General features: G+C 57.6%; 1 protein-coding gene across 5 annotated transcripts in view; it reads right to left on the bottom strand.

The window, feature by feature from the left end:
* DIS3L (DIS3 like exosome 3'-5' exoribonuclease) overlaps nucleotides 1–15,490 on the bottom strand; it is a 28,444-nt gene that overhangs the window by 9,993 nt on the left and 2,961 nt on the right. For 4 of the 5 annotated variants that reach the window (XM_075575365.1, XM_075575368.1, XM_075575366.1 and 1 more), the window contains exons 3-13: nucleotides 10,014–10,142; nucleotides 8,993–9,128; nucleotides 8,607–8,783; nucleotides 8,386–8,464; nucleotides 7,548–7,727; nucleotides 6,572–6,741; nucleotides 4,940–5,101; nucleotides 2,669–2,916; nucleotides 2,113–2,205; nucleotides 1,147–1,674; nucleotides 206–360 (exon numbers count right to left, since the gene is read on the bottom strand). In XM_075575365.1, coding sequence (XP_075431480.1) covers nucleotides 206–360; nucleotides 1,147–1,674; nucleotides 2,113–2,205; nucleotides 2,669–2,916; nucleotides 4,940–5,101; nucleotides 6,572–6,741; nucleotides 7,548–7,727; nucleotides 8,386–8,464; nucleotides 8,607–8,783; nucleotides 8,993–9,128; nucleotides 10,014–10,142 — 2,057 coding nt within the window. Of the gene's footprint in view, nucleotides 1–205; nucleotides 361–1,146; nucleotides 1,675–2,112; nucleotides 2,206–2,668; nucleotides 2,917–4,939; nucleotides 5,102–6,571; nucleotides 6,742–7,547; nucleotides 7,728–8,385; nucleotides 8,465–8,606; nucleotides 8,784–8,992; nucleotides 9,129–10,013; nucleotides 10,143–12,003; nucleotides 12,037–15,490 lie in introns of those variants that run through there. The other variant, XM_075575369.1, reaches the window with a different exon arrangement.

The raw sequence follows: 15,490 nt of genomic DNA, 5'->3' as shown, positions 1-15,490 counted from the left end.
TCCCCCCCCCCCCCCAATATAATTAAAGTTACTAAGGATGGAGATTTCTTCCCTCACTGAAGGAGCAGTTTATAGATTTGCAAATGAAGCAAATCCGACTACAAAGAGCACAGCACAAACCGATTACAGGAATGCCTGGTACGCAGCGCTTTGATTGGGGGCCAGTGAGCGGCTCTGACTCCGCCCCCCGCGCCGCCGTACTCGCCGTAGTGATAGAACTTGTCCTCAGTGCAGGAGCCGCTGGAGAAGTACTGAGCATTGGACATGGCCTGCGTGGCCATCACACGCAGCAGCCGATTCACCAGGGGGTCAGAGGGGTCATCTGCCCGGTCCAAAGAGTCGGCCAGGGTCTTGTTAGACCTGGGGAGACAAACAGAAGAATACAAAGCGTCACTGGGGGCTACTCCGTTTCTAAGGAGGGGCTTTGTGCCGAAGATGCTGACCTCCCGAAATGGAATATGTTCCTTAATCCAAGACCCCCAACAGGTCAGGTTTTCCCGATATCCCTGCTTCAGCACAGGTGGCTCAGGTGAAGATTGAGCCATCTGTGCTGAATCTGGGATATCCTTAAAACCTCACCTGCTGGATTAAGGCAGGGGTTCTCAAGACCCCCAACAGGTCAGGTTTAAAGGAGATCCCAGCTTCAGCACAGGTGGCTCAATTCTTCGTCTGAGCCACTTGTGCTGAAGCAGGGATATCATGAAAACCTCACCAGTTGTGGGTCTTGAGGACCCGCATTAATCCATTGCTACCGGACGGCCGACACACACCATTATTTGTAGCAGTTATCTCAAACTGGTGGCGACTGGCCTCTGAAGTGGCATGTGTAGCTGGTAAGCTCTCTGGGGTAGAGGTTGATTTCAGTTGTGTGTGCAGTGCTGCCCAGAACTAAATGATATTAGTGATTAGGCCTCGTTAGCTGGAGGTCACACTCTGCATGTTGGAAGGTGGGAGGAGATTTAGGCAAGACCGTCACTGCAAAGGCAGTGGATACATAGAACAGCCTCCCAGCAGAGGTGCTGGAAGGTAATACAGTAAAGGAACTCTAAGCTGCGTGAGACAACGTATCACTACTTATGGAAACGCGCCAGGGATCACAGAGAGGAGCAGCCAGTCAGACGGGTGTTACGGGCGCTGGGATCTCACCGCGTGTCGATGGTGAACCCTCGTGCCTGGGCGCACTCCCGCAGCTCTCTGAAGAACTCCTGCCGCGGGGGCGGGTGCAGGCGCAGCAGTGCATGCTGGGGGAAGTGCTCCCAAATCTTCTTGGCCACCCAGTGATTGGCCAGGATCATGCACTCGGCGATCGTCTCGTGCACCTGCAGGGGCTCCTTGGGCACCAGGTCGTCGATGCTACGCTCCTCTCCCAGCTGGACTCGCACCTCCAACCCTTCCAGCTCAAGCGCCCCGCTCCGGTTCCTCCGCGACCTGGCGGCTCGGGCCACCTCCGTCAGCTTGCCCACGGCCCACAGCAACTGCTCCAGCCGGGCAGAGTCTTGCGAGAGGGGCTGCAGCTCGGGGTCGTCGGTCAGCGGCCCCAGATCGCCGTCCAGTAGCTGCTGAGCCGCCTCGTAGCTGAGCTTGTAGGATGAGCGGAGAATGGTTCTGCCGTACCAAACCCTGCGGATCTCATATGTGCTGCTGTCCAACTCCCAGATCACACTCACCGCGTACCTGCCGGGCGATTATATACACAATATAGAAACATCTAGAATGCAACGCCTAAAACCCTCCCCCAGAAAAACATAATACAAAGCGATTGTGTTAAATATTATAAATTTTAATTAACTTGAATAACTAATTAATTCATTAACGCAGGGTTTCTCAACTAGGGTCCTCAAGAAACCTCCCCCCCCCCATCCCAACAGGTCAAGTTTTCAGGATATCCCTGCTTCAGCACAGGTGGCTTAATCCCTGTGCCACAGCAGGGATAGCCTGAAAACCTGACCTGTTGGGGGACGGGGGTCTTGAGAACCCCTACGTTACAGGGTCCGAGGTCACAGACCAAGATAAAAAGGTTTGGAAGACGTGGGTAGCGGTCACAGGGCCAGGTGTTAAAGTGCAGCAGCAACAAAGTATCTCATGAGACGTCATCGCCCGGAATATTTATACCTGTCCACGCCTCCCAGGAGGGAGCAAAGGTCCGCGCTCAGGACAGGGGGCAGCATGTCATAGCGCCGGTCTGCCAGGTAGTATGTTGTAGCCCTGTGGGGAGGGGGAAGAGAGGGTACACGCAGTGATCACGGAGCGGTTACATACATGTGCGCTTTATTCTGACGGTTCTCTCGGGGTTAGGGCGAGGTAAACGGACCAGCAATTTTGTTGCTGTCGCGAAAACCAAAAGAGCGAGGGTGCGTTTAACCTCTTGCTTGCCAGAGGAAAGGCAAATCCAGAGCAGGTCCCCCCGCTAGCCCTCAAAGGGTTAATGGCGGTGCAAATGGAGGGCCAGGCCTGACTGCGCAAAGCATGGTGGGAAGATGACGGAATATACAGCGCGGTCTCCATCACCGGGACAAGGTATCACTGCATCAGCGCTAATCACTGCTTCAGCGTTACTAGCCTGTGCAAGCGGTTATATTTGCATAATCAATGAAGCTACAGCAGGAGGTTATATTAGTAAACCCAGCAAGGTGTATACGGCGCGCTTTTCCGTGGTTGTCACGGTTACCTGGCCCGCGCCTCCAGGTCGGTGTAAGAATTTGGCTGTACAAAGTGGGTGACATCAGCGATGTGCACCCCCAGCTCCAGGTGCCCGCTGGGCAGTGCCCGGATGGACAGCGTATCGTCCACATCCTCACAGCCCTTTGGGTCAATGCTCAACACCAGGTGCGTCCCGCGCAGGTCCAGACGCTCACGCTCCTCCTCCAGCGCCACCCGCCACGGACTCTCTGGGGAGTTGGTGGGCATCTCTGCCAGCTGCGGAGAGAGGTAAAGAGGGCGCAGGGTTTGTTCCTTCACCTTTCCTAACAAAATAGGGAGGGACAGACGTTCCTGTATGTGTCACTGTGTCACCCTGCGGGGAGAGGGACAGTCTCATAGCTCCCTTCTGTTTGTGTCACTGTGTCACCCTGCGGGGGGAGGGACAGTCTCATAGCTCCCTTCTGTCTGTGTCACTGTGTCACCCTGCGGGGGGGAGGGACAGGCTCATAGCTCCCTTCTGTCTGTGTCACTGTGTCACCCTGCGGGGGGAGGGACAGTCTCATAGCTCCCTTCTGTCTGTGTCACTGTGTCACCCTGCGGGGGGGAGGGACAGTCTCATAGCTCCCTTCTGTTTGTGTCACTGTGTCACCCTGCGGGGGGGAGGGACAGGCTCATAGCTCCCTTCTGTCTGTGTCACTGTGTCACCCTGCGGGGGGGAGGGACAGGCTCATAGCTCCCTTCTGTCTGTGTCACTGTGTCACCCTGCGGGGGGAGGGACAGTCTCATAGCTCCCTTCTGTCTGTGTCACTGTGTCACCCTGCGGGGGGGAGGGACAGACTCATAGCTCCCTTCTGTCGGTGTCACTGTGTCACCCTGCGGGGGGAGGGACAGGCTCATAGCTCCCTTCTGTCTATGTCACTGTGTCACCCTGCGGGGGGAGGGACAGACTCATAGTTCCCTTCTGTCTGTGTCACTGTATCACCCTGCGGGGGGAGGGACAGACTCATAGCTCCCTTCTGTCTGTGTCACTGTGTCACCCTGCGGGGAGAGGGACAGACTCATAGCTCCCTTCTGTCTGTGTCACCCTGCGGGGGGAGGGACAGACTCATAGCTCCCTCCTGTCTGTGTCACTGTGTCACCCTGGGTGGGGGAGGGACAGACTCAAAGCTCCCTTCTGTCTGTGTCACCCTGCGGGGGGAGGGACAGACTCATAGCTCCCTTCTGTCTGTGTCACTGTGTCACCCTGCGGGGGGAGGGACAGACTCATAGCTCCCTTCTGCCTGTGTCACTGTGTCACCCTGCGGGGGGAGGGACAGGCTCATAGCTCCCTTCTGTCTGTGTCACTGTGTCACCCTGCGGGGGGAGGGACAGACTCATAGCTCCCTTCTGTCGGTGTCACTGTGCCACCCTGCGGGGGGAGGGACAGACTCATAGCTCCCTTCTGCCTGTGTCACTGTGTCACCCTGCGGGGGGAGGGACAGGCTCATAGCTCCCTTCTGTCGGTGTCACTGTGTCACCCTGCGGGGGGAGGGATAGACTCATAGCTCCCTTCTGTCTGTGTCACTGTCACCCTGCGGGGGGGAGGGACAGGCTCATAGCTCCCTTCTGTCTGTGTCACTGTCACCCTGCGGGGGGGAGGGACAGGCTCATAGCTCCCTTCTGTCTGTGTCACCCTGCGTGGGGAGGGACAGGCTCATAGCTCCCTTCTGTCTCTGTCACTGTGTCACCCTGCGGGGGGAGGGACAGACTCATAGCTCCCTTCTGTCTGTGTCACCCTGCGGGGGGAGGGACAGGCTCATAGCTCGCTTCTGTCTCTGTCACTGTGTCACCCTGCGGGGGGGAGCTCCCTCCTGTCTGTGTCACTGTGTCACCCTGCGGGGGGAGCTCCCTTCTGTCTGTGTCACCCTGTGGGGGGAGCTCCCTTCTGTCGATGTAATGCGCAGTGGGAGGGACAGGCTCATAGCTCCCTTCTGTCTGTGTCACTGTCACCCTGCGGGGGGAGGGACAGACTCATAGCTCCCTTCTGTCTGTGCCACCCTGCGGGGGGAGGGACAGGCTCATAGCTCCCTTCTGTCTGTGTCACTGTGTCACCCTGCGGGGGGAGGGACAGACTCATAGCTCCCTTCTGTCTGTGCCACCCTGCGGGGGGAGGGACAGGCTCATAGCTCCCTTCTGTCTGTGTCACTGTGTCACCCTGCGGGGGGAGGGACAGACTCATAGCTTCCTTCTGTCTGTGCCACCCTGCGGGGGGAGCTCCCTTCTGTCGATGTCATGCGCAGTGGGAGGGACAGGGACAGACCTGAGCTTCGGAGAACGGGTTCACCCCGACACTGTTCTCCACCAGGATGGTTGCGATTTCTGCCTCCAGGTCCCCGATGCGCCCCAGGACGCGCACAAAGTGTCCGTTGGGATAGAGGGACGTGGAGTCCCAGGAGTCCACCCTCACCACCGCTCTGTACTCCTAAACAGGGGAAGCGAGACATGAGGGGAGGGGGCATCGTGGTGCAGACCCCCTCTCGCTGCCCGGAGGGGAGGGGGCACCGTGGTGCAGACCCCCTCTCACTGCCCGGAGGGGAGGGGGCATTGTGGTGCAGACCCCCTCTCACTGCCCGGAGGGGAGGGGGCACCGTGGTGCAGACCCCCTCTCACTGCCCGGAGGGGAGGGGGCACCGTGGTGCAGACCCCCTCTCACTGCCCGGAGGGGAGGGGGCACCGTGGTGCCGAGCTCTCATTGCCTGGAGGGGAGGAGGCACCGTGGAGCGGAGCTCCTCTCATTGCCTGGAGGGGAGGGGGCATCGTGGAGCGGAGCTCCTCTCATTGCCCTGAGGGGAGGAGGCACCGTGGAGCGGAGCTCCTCTCATTGCCCGGAGGGGAGGGGGCATGGTGGAGCGAAGCTCCTCTCATTGCCCTGAGGGGAGGAGGCACCGTGGAGCGAAGCTCCTCTCATTGCCTGGAGGGGAGGGGGCAGCGTGGAGCGGAGCTCCTCTCATTGCCTGGAGGGGAGGAGGCATGGTGGAGCGGAGCCCCTCTCATTGCCTGGAGAGGAGGAGGCACCGTGGAGCAGAGCTCCTCATTGCCTGGAGGGGAGGGGGCATCGTGGAGCGGAGCTCCTCTCATTGCCCGGAGGAGGCACCGTGGGGCGGAGCCCCTCTCATTGCCCGGAGGGGAGGAGGCACTGTGGAGCGGAGCTCCTCTCATTGCCCTGAGGGGAGGAGGCATCGTGGAGCGGAGCCCCTCTCATTGCCCGGAGGGGAGGGGGCATCGTAGAGCAGAGCTCCTCTCATTGCCCGGAGGGGAGGAGGCATGGTGGAGCGGAGCTCCTCTCAGTACCCGGAGGGGAGGAGGCACCGTGGGGCGGAGCTCCTCTCATTGCCCGGAGGGGAGGAGGCACCGTGGGGCGGAGCTCCTCTCATTGCCCGGAGGAGGCACCGTGGGGCGGAGCCCCTCTCACTGCCCGGAGGGGAGGAGGCACCGTGGAGCGGAGCTCCTCTCATTGCCCGGAGGGGAGGCACCGTGGAGCGGAGCTCCTCTCATTGCCCGGAGGGGAGGAGGCACCGTGGAGCGGAGCTCCTCTCATTGCCCGGAGGGGAGGAGGCATGGTGGAGCGGAGCTCCTCTCATTGCCCGGAGGGGAGGAGGCACTGTGGAGCGGAGCTCCTCTCATTGCCCGGAGGGGAGGAGGCATCGTGGAGCGGACCCCCTCTCACTGCCCGGAGGGGAGGAGGCACCGTGGGGCGGACCCCCTCTCACTGCCCGGAGGGGAGGAGGCACCGTGGAGCGGACCCCCTCTCACTGCCCGGAGGGGAGGAGGCACCGTGGGGCGGACCCCCTCTCACTGCCCGGAGGGGAGGGGGCACCGTGGAGCGGAGCTCCTCTCATTGCCCGGAGGGGAGGAGGCACCGTGGGGCGGACCCCCTCTCACTGCCCGGTACCTGCAGGGCCTGAGCTTGCTGTGTGCTGATCCGGATTCGGGGGATTCGGAAGTCCCAGGGGGTTACCAGGATCCTCTGGGCGTTCTTGCCCTGGGTTTGGATTTCCTCTTTGGCAGGGAAGGTCACCACATAATCCCGCCAGTTCCTCTGCAGGACCCCCACCACCCGGCCTGCGGACAGACAAACCGCCACAGAGAGGGGTCAGGGGGCGGCAGAGAGAGGGGGAGGTCAGGGTGGCGGCAGAGAGAAGGGGGGTTCAGGGTGCTGCAGAGAGAGAGGGAGGGGGGTCAGGAGACGGCAGAGAGAAAAGAGGTTTGTGGCCCCCTGCAGTGGGAGTGAGTATTCCCTCCTGTGTCCCCCTGCAGTGGGAGTGGGAGCGAGTATTCCCTCCTGTGTCCCCCTGCAGTGGGAGTGGGAGCGAGTATTCCCTCCTGTGTCCCCCTGCAGTGGGAGTGGGTATCCCTCCTGTGGCCCCCTGCAGTGCGAGTGGGAGTGAGTATTCCCTCCTGTGGCCCCCTGCAGTGGGAGTGGGAGCGAGTATTCCCTCCTGTGTCCCCCTGCAGTGGGAGTGGGTATCCCTCCTGTGGCCCCCTGCAGTGGGAGTGGGAGTGAGTGTTCCCTCCTGTGGCCCCCTGCAGTGGGAGTGGGTATTCCCTCCTGTGGCCCCCTGCAGTGGGAGTGAGTATTCCCTCCGGTGGCCCCCTGCAGTGGGAGCGAGTATTCCCTCCTGTGGCCCCTGCAGTGGGAGTGGGTATTCCGTCCTGTGGCCCCCTGCAGTGGGAGCGAGTATTCCCTCCTGTGTCCCCCTGCAGTGGGAGTGGGTATTCCTTCCTGTGGCCCCTGCAGTGGGAGTGGGTATTCCGTCCTGTGGCCCCCTGCAGTGGGAGTGGGTATTCCCTCCTGTGGCCCCCTGCAGTGGGAGTGGGTGTGGCCCCCTGCAGTGGGAGTGGGTGTCCCCTCCTGTGGCCGCGCTCACCCGTTGGCATAACTTCGCTCTGCGATTCCCCCGCCGATCTCTCGTCCGCCTCGTTCTCGCACAGCGCTCCGGTCCGCCCCGTCCACTCGGACCTCGGGAGCAGCTCCACTACCACCACGTCTCCGTGGATCGCTCTGTTCCGGGCCTTGGTGCCGTGGATCAGAACATCACTCTGCAGGTCTGAGGCGGAAATACAGGCAGAGCGTTACCGATAACCCTCTGGCACTGAAGAGGTTAAAACATTTAAATACAAGGGTATTAGACGCACACAAACGACCGCCAGCGTACGGCCACAGACTGACCCTTCGTCGCCGCCGATCCGCCACTTAACCCTCCGAAGCCGGACGCTTCCAAGGTAAGTGTTACTGGGAGGGGGTTAAATGACAGGGTTTTAGTGGTTAGGGGGTTAACTTGAGGGGTTTTAGTGGTTAGGGGGTTAACTTGAGGGGTTTTAGTGGTTAGGGGGTTAACTTGAGGGGTTTTAGTGGTTAGGGGGTTAACTTGAGGGGTTTTAGTGGTTAGGGGGTTAACTTGAGGGGTTTTAGTGGTTAGGGTAGGGGGATTGACGGCAAGGGCTTAGTGTAAGGGTTAAGTTTACATAAGCGGCGAAGCAGCCGGCGGCAGGTCGAGTGGCAGCGAAGTGACGCCGGTCACGGTGTTGCGACCAAATGTCCCAGAATGCACTTGCACAAGGTGAATAGACGATGCTCTGCGTCACGACCGGTGCTCGCCGTTTCCCAGATTCTAAGCGGGGAAAACCCCCCGATCCCCTGCAGCCCCCACGCCAGGTTTGGACCCGTCGGACAGCGCCGGCCCCTGGCAGAGGGGACGTTCTCACCTGTCTCTTTGCCGCCGAATCCCTGTAGCCGCACGAACGCCTCCAGCTGCGACCGGTGCTTGTTCACGCCGAGGACGCCCTGAGAGTACACATCGCGGGGACGGAGAGACAGGAGGGTCGGTGAGGTGCGGTCTCACCGGCTCTTCCCTCCCCAGTGCCGAGACAGGCAAGGTCGTCCCTCCCGGCAGGTTATTAACCACTTCCTGCCCGACTCCGCTCACCTGCTTGTACCTCCCGGATTTGATTCCCGCCTCCAGCACCTCCAAGGGAAGATGCTCCACGTACTCCCGCCCGCGATTCTCCCGGCTCTCGCTCTCCCGCTCGCGGTGGGACTGTCGGAGAGAGTCGTACAGTTCCAGGGCTCCCTCCAGATCCGGCCAGAAGGTCGCCAGGTAAACCTACGCGGAAGACAGGAAATCATTTGTCGCCGCACCGCGCTGGCAGTGTTGAGGACCCCTGGCTACGTCCCCTCATTCCCGCTATAAAGCGTTTCTCTGGCAGACAAACCTGCAGAGCGGATAACATGCGAAGCCATCGCGTACGCTGGTCCCTCCCTGGCACTTCTGCGTCCCCCATCCCTGACCCCTCAAGGTCATTCCACACTGACCTTGAATGAGATCACATACACCCCGGCGGTCTCATTCCTGTATCGCCCAATGACCTCCTCGTCCTCCGTTACCATAACGACAGGAACACTGCCCTGGCAATGCTGGTAGTACCATGCGCAGGCGTTGTAGATGCACCTGCAAACAGGAGAGGGTTACCCTACATACAGGGCCATGTGCTGCCAGGCAGCGTCCATCACGTGGCAGGTCACAGAGGCTGCACCGCGTGGAGATTCATCATTAAGATCTCAGGTTTCTGCTCCTCCCGGCAGCACGGAGGGAGGAGACAGGTTTGCACCGGCCCACATGAAGCAGAAGCCAGGAGCGATTAGTAGTGGATCCCTAGGCACACAGCATTTACACGGCTAGACGTGACGTCACCAATTAAAAATCCCCGCCTGCCGACTTCCGCGGTGAAGAGTTTCTGAGCCTTTTTTGACGCTTCATTCTGCCTAGTTTGTCAACTGTATAAATAGATTTTCTTTGTTTATTTCTTTAAAACGTGGCGAGAAAGAACAACTCAAACACCAGTAAACAAGATCTATTTTTGTACAGCGCCATGGTTTAGGATAATGGTTATGCCAGTGGGGGGCGACTCCTGCCCTCAAGGGCCACCAGCAGGTCAGGTTTTAAGGATATCCCCGCTTCAGCACAGGTGGCACAATCAGTGGCTCGGTCTGCTCAGCACAGGTGGCTCAATCGAAGACTGAGCTACTGATTGACCCGCCTGTCCTGAAGCAGGGATATCCTTAAAACCGAACCTGTTGGTGGGCGTTGAGGGCTGGAGTTGTCCCCCACTGGGTTATACGTTAAAAACTACATAGGGAATAAAATAAATGAAAAGAAAATGAAGACGAAAGAAAAAACAAACTTTGCTCAAACAGAGAGGATTTGGTTACAATAAGAATGAAGTCGGTAACCCCGCGTGAACGAGATATGACTGTACAAGGGCGTAGTCGGCGGCTGTAACATCCCCCACTGTTAGAAGAGAGGATGGGTGGGCTGCCCGCGGGAGGGAAATACCTCGCCTGCCATGTCTCCGCCGTCTCGCCCCTTTCCCGGGGGACGTAGGTGTGACGCTGGAACTCGTTCGGGAACAAGATGCAGTCGTGCCGAGCGTCGCGGAGCAGAGCGCGCAGTTTCTTGTACTGCCTGAAAACACACAGGAAACCTTCGTCAGGAAGCAGGGGGGGGGGGGCGCTCTGTGTTATTAGAGACAATTAGATTGCAAGCTCCCTGCGACAGAATCACCGACTCCATCAGAGGCTCGCGAGGAATAAAAAAAACGCAAGAGAAAAGGTAGCGGCCGATACACCCGCCCTCTACTTTCTTATCACACCAGCGATATGGGGGGGGGGGGGGGGGGGGAGAGGGGAGGGGGGAGATGGAGGGAGGGGAGAGGGGGGGAGAGGGGAGGGGGGAGAGGGGGGTGCAGAGGGAAGATATTTTTTTTTATTCTAAATTCAATAATATGAAAACTTGATAAAGAAAAAATGACAAAAGAAAAAGGACATTAAAGCCGCAGCTCAATAAATCGTTAGGCAATTAAGACTCCCCAGAGCACGGCTCTGCGACTGGATGCTGTCCATTAAACGTCATAAACAGAAGGAGAAGTCGCCGGCCGGGTGATGGCACTATCTGAGCCATCGGAATGGAAATCATTACACAAATCACATTTGTTGCAGAGATAAAGTGCAGATGTATCATTCCTATGGCCACTTTCAATAAGAACCTGTCTGAGGAACATGGAAGGGACTCTGTATTCCTCCATCTGCCCTGCCCCCCCTGCCAGCTTTTAAACAGGTGCAATGCGGGCTCCGGGTCCCCATGTAAATGCAGGGGTGGCCAACTCCAGTCCTCAAGGCCACCAACAGGTCAGGTATTAGGGATATCCCTGCTTCAGCGCAGGTGGCTCAATCAGTCCCAGCTCAATCAGTGCTTGAGCCACCTGTGCTGAAGCAGGGATATCCTGAAAACCTGACCTGTTGGTGGCCTTTGAGGACTGGAGTTGACCACCCCTGGCCTACATTAGTCTTATAGTTCTAATGAGCACTGCAGGCTCTGGCACTGTGCGGGCCAGCAGCAGAGAGCGTGCAAACACATTTTGGATCAACTGATTTGCCCAAGTACACCAGAGTAAGACGCTGGAAAGAGATGCAGGAGACCCCCGGCGTCCTTTCATGGTCTAGAAGTACAGCAGGTAATTAAACTATGAGAAGAGAAAGAGAGAGAGAGGAGAGAGAGAGAAAAGAGAGGAGAGAGAAAGGAAAGAGAGGAGAGAGAAAGGAAAGAGAGGAGAGAGAAAGGAAAGAGAGGAGAGAGAAAGGAAAGAGAGGAGAGAGAAAGGAAAGAGAGGAGAGAGAAAGGAAAGAGAGGAGAGAGAAAGGAAAGAGAGGAGAGAGAAAGGAAAGAGAGGAGAGAGAAAGGAAAGAGAGGAGAGAGAAAGGAAAGAGAGGAGAGAGAAAGGAAAGAGAAAGGAAAGAGAGGAGAGAGAAAGGAAAGAGAGGAGAGAGAAAGAAAAGAGAGGAGAGAGAAAGAAAAGAGAAAGGAAAGAGAGGAGAGAGAAAGGAAAGAGAGGAGAGAGAAAGGAAAGAGAGGAGAGAGAAAGGAAAGAGAGGAGAGAGAAAGGAAAGAGAAAGGAAAGAGAGGAGAGAGAAAGGAAAGAGAAAGGAAAGAGAGGAGAGAGAAAGGAAAGAGAAAGGAAAGAGAGGAGAGAGAAAGGAAAGAGAGGAGAGAGAAAGGAAAGAGAGGAGAGAGAAAGGAAAGAGAGGAGAGAGAAAAGAAAGAGAGGAGAGAGAAAGGAAAGAGAGGAGAGAGAAAGGAAAGAGAGGAGAGAGAAAGGAAAGAGAGGAGAGAGAAAGGAAAGAGAGGAGAGAGAAAGGAAAGAGAGGAGAGAGAAAGGAAAGAGAGGAGAGAGAAAGGAAAGAGAGGAGAGAGAAAGGAAAGAGAGGAGAGAGAAAGGAAAGAGAGGAGAGAGAAAGGAAAGAGAGGAGAGAGAAAGAGAGGCACTCACATGTTTTGTGTTTGCCTTCGTCTGGATCAATATACTGTAAGTACAAATATAGGATAAAGTATTTGTTGTCTAAATGTAGCATTGGTTGAACTTGATGGATGTACGTCTTTTTTCAACCTCATCTACTATGCTGCTATGCAACTATGACACACACACACACACACACACACACACACACACACACACACAAACACACGAAACGTTATTGGACACGCACACCTCCTCCCTTTGTGGGATATTAAGGTTGCCACCTAAAAGATTCAAGATTCCCCAGGCGCTCCGAGGAGAAAAGGTTACAAGATAACAGGTTGCTGGATGGAAGGTAGATTTGCTTGTGTCCGTGGCAGAGACGGCAGCTTTACATGCTGCAGCGCGGCGGCTATTTCCGGAGATTTCTGGTGCCTGGGGAGTGACATCGGGTCTGAGAGATGTACTTTATTTCAGGCTCGCATTTGATTTGAGTATCGATTTCTTCTGTTCTAATTGATTGGAAGGGGCCATCAGTTAAACAGCTGGACGGCCCGGCTTCCATCTGCATTTCTATCACGGACACACGATTCCCGCTCCCCAGAGACGGAACGATGACAGCAGAGAGGGATATGTGCCTGCTCGGCGGGGTTAAAAAGGCACAAACGGCAGATGTAACCCTTTGTACATGCCACAATATATTGTGTTTCTTTGCACTGCCAAGCAGGACATTGTTAATGGAATCTACGGGATATGTCAACTGTGCAATAAATGCAAGAAGGGATCCCAAAATGTATTTTTTATTACATGTATTATGACGGAAATGTGCATTATTCACACTATATATGTAATATAATATGGGAACAAGACAGAGCACAGAATATGCACCGCCTAACTGTCTGCACACGGTGAGCGTAACCAACCTGACAACAGAGACTGTACCCTCGCTGGCACTGTACCCTCGCTGGCACTGTACCCTCGCTGGAACTGTACCTGCACCGTCACTAGCACTACACAGTCTGGCACTGTACCTGTGCCCCCTCTGATGTAGCACAGCCTGGCACTGTACCCATGCCCCCTCTGATGTAGCACAGCCTGGCACTGTACCCATGCCCCCTCTGATGTAGCACAGCCTGGCACTGTACCCGTGCCCCCTCTGATGTAGCACAGCCTGGCACTGTACCCATGCCCCCTCTGATGTAGCACAGCCTGGCACTGTACCTGTGCCCCCTCTGATGTAGCACAGCCTGGCACTGTACCCATGCCCCCTCTGATGTAGCACAGCCTGGCACTGTACCTGCGCACCCTCTGATACAACCACGATAGCCAGGCCGTGCAGTAACATCAGATGGCGAAGGTACAGTGCCAGGCTGCGCAACATCAGGGCGGGAACAAACTATAGTGCCAGGCTGTGCAGTCGCAGGTAAACCCTCTCTTTCACTGTACCTGCGACTGCCCTGATACTGCACATCCCGGCACTATACCTATGCCTGCCCTGATACTGCACATCCCGGCACTATACCTATGCCTGCCCTGATACTGCACATCCCCGGCACTATACCTATGCCTGCCCTGATGTTGCACGGAATGGCACTGTACCTGTGCCCGCTGTCAGGTTGCACAGCCTGGCACTGTACCTGCGCCCTCTCTGATGTTGCACAGCCTGGCACTGTACCTGTGCCCGCTCTGATGTTGCACAGCCTGGCACTGTACCTGTGCCCGCTATGATGTTGCACAGCCTGGCACTGTACCTGTGCCCTCTCTGATGTTGCGCGGCCTGGCACTGTACCTGCGCCCCGCTCTGATGTTGCACGCATGGCACTGTACCTGTGCCCGCTCTGATGTTGCACAGCCTGGCACTGTACCTGTGCCCTCTCTGATGTTGCACGCATGGCACTGTACCTGCGCCCGCTCTGATGTTGCACGGCCTGGCACTGTACCTGTGCCCGCTCTGATGTTGCACGGCCTGGCATTGTACCTGTGCCCGCTCTGATGTTGCACGGCCTGGCACTGTACCTGTGCCCGCTCTGATGTTGCACGGCCCTGGCACTGTATCTGTGCCCTCTCTGATACTGCACGCATGGCACTGTACCTGTGCCCGCTCTGATGTTGCACGGCATGGCACTGTACCTGTGCCCGCTGTCAGGTTGCACAGCCTGGCACTGTACCTGTGCCCGCTCTCAGGTTGCACAGCCTGGCACTGTACCTGCGCCCTCTCTGTTGTTGCACAGCCTGGCACTGTACCTGTGCCCGCTCTGATGTTGCACAGCCTGGCACTGTACCTGTGCCCGCTATGATGTTGCACAGCCTGGCACTGTACCTGCGCCCTCTCTGATGTTGCACGGCCTGGCACTGTACCTGCGCCCGCTCTGATGTTGCACGGCCTGGCACTGTACCTGTGCCCGCTCTGATGTTGCACGGCCTGGCACTGTACCTGTGCCCGCTCTGATGTTGCACGGCCTGGCACTGTACCTGCGCCCGCTCTGATGTTGCACGGCCTGGCACTGTACCTGTGCCCGCTCTGATGTTGCACGGCCTGGCACTGTATCTGTTGCCCTCTCTGATACTGCACGCATGGCATTGTACCTGTGCCCGCTCTGATGTTGCACAGCCTGGCACTGTACCTGCGCCCGCTCTGATGTTGCACGCATGGCACTGTACCTGTGCCCTCTCTGATGTTGCACGGCCTGGCACTGTACCTGCGCCCGCTCTGATGTTGCACGGCCTGGCACTGTACCTGTGCCCTCTCTGATGTTGCACGGCCTGGCACTGTACCTGTGCCCGCTCTGATGTTGCACGGCCTGGCACTGTACCTGTGCCCGCTCTGATGTTGCACGGCCTGGCACTGTACCTGTGCCCGCTCTGATGTTGCACGGCCTGGCACTGTACCTGTGCCCGCTCTGATGTTGCACGGCCTGGCACTGTACCTGTGCCCGCTCTGATGTTGCACAGCCTGGCACTGTACCTGTGCCCGCTCTGATGTTGCACGGCCTGGCACTGTACCTGTGCCCGATCTGATGTTGCATGCTTGGCACTGTACCTGTGCCCGCTCTGATGTTGCACGCATGGCACTGTACCTGTGCCCGCTCTGATGTTGCACGCATGGCACTGTACCTGTGCCCGCTCTGATGTTGCACGCATGGCACTGTACCTGTGCCCGCTCTGATGTTGCACAGCCTGGCACTGTACCTGTGCCCGCTCTGATGTTGCACAGCCTGGCACTGTACCTGCGCCCTCTCTGATGTTGCACGGCCTGGCACTGTACCTGCGCCCGCTCTGATGTTGCACGGCATGGGCACTGTACCTGCGCCCGCTCTGATGTTGCACGGCCTGGCACTGTACCTGCGCCCGCTCTGATGTTGCACGGCCTGGCACTGTACCTGTGCCCGCTCTGATGTTGCACGGCCTGGCACTGTACCTGCGCCCGCTCTGATGTTGCACGGCCTGGCACTGTACCTGCGCCCGCTCTGATGTTGCACGGCATGGCACTGTACCTGCGCCCGCTCTGATGTTGCACGGC

The sequence above is a fragment of the Ascaphus truei genome, chromosome 18 (assembly GCF_040206685.1).
Source record: "Ascaphus truei isolate aAscTru1 chromosome 18, aAscTru1.hap1, whole genome shotgun sequence".
Classification (NCBI taxonomy): Eukaryota; Metazoa; Chordata; class Amphibia; order Anura; family Ascaphidae; genus Ascaphus; species Ascaphus truei.
Note: the sequence above shows the minus strand (reverse complement) of the source record. Positions and strands in the feature narration are given on the sequence as shown.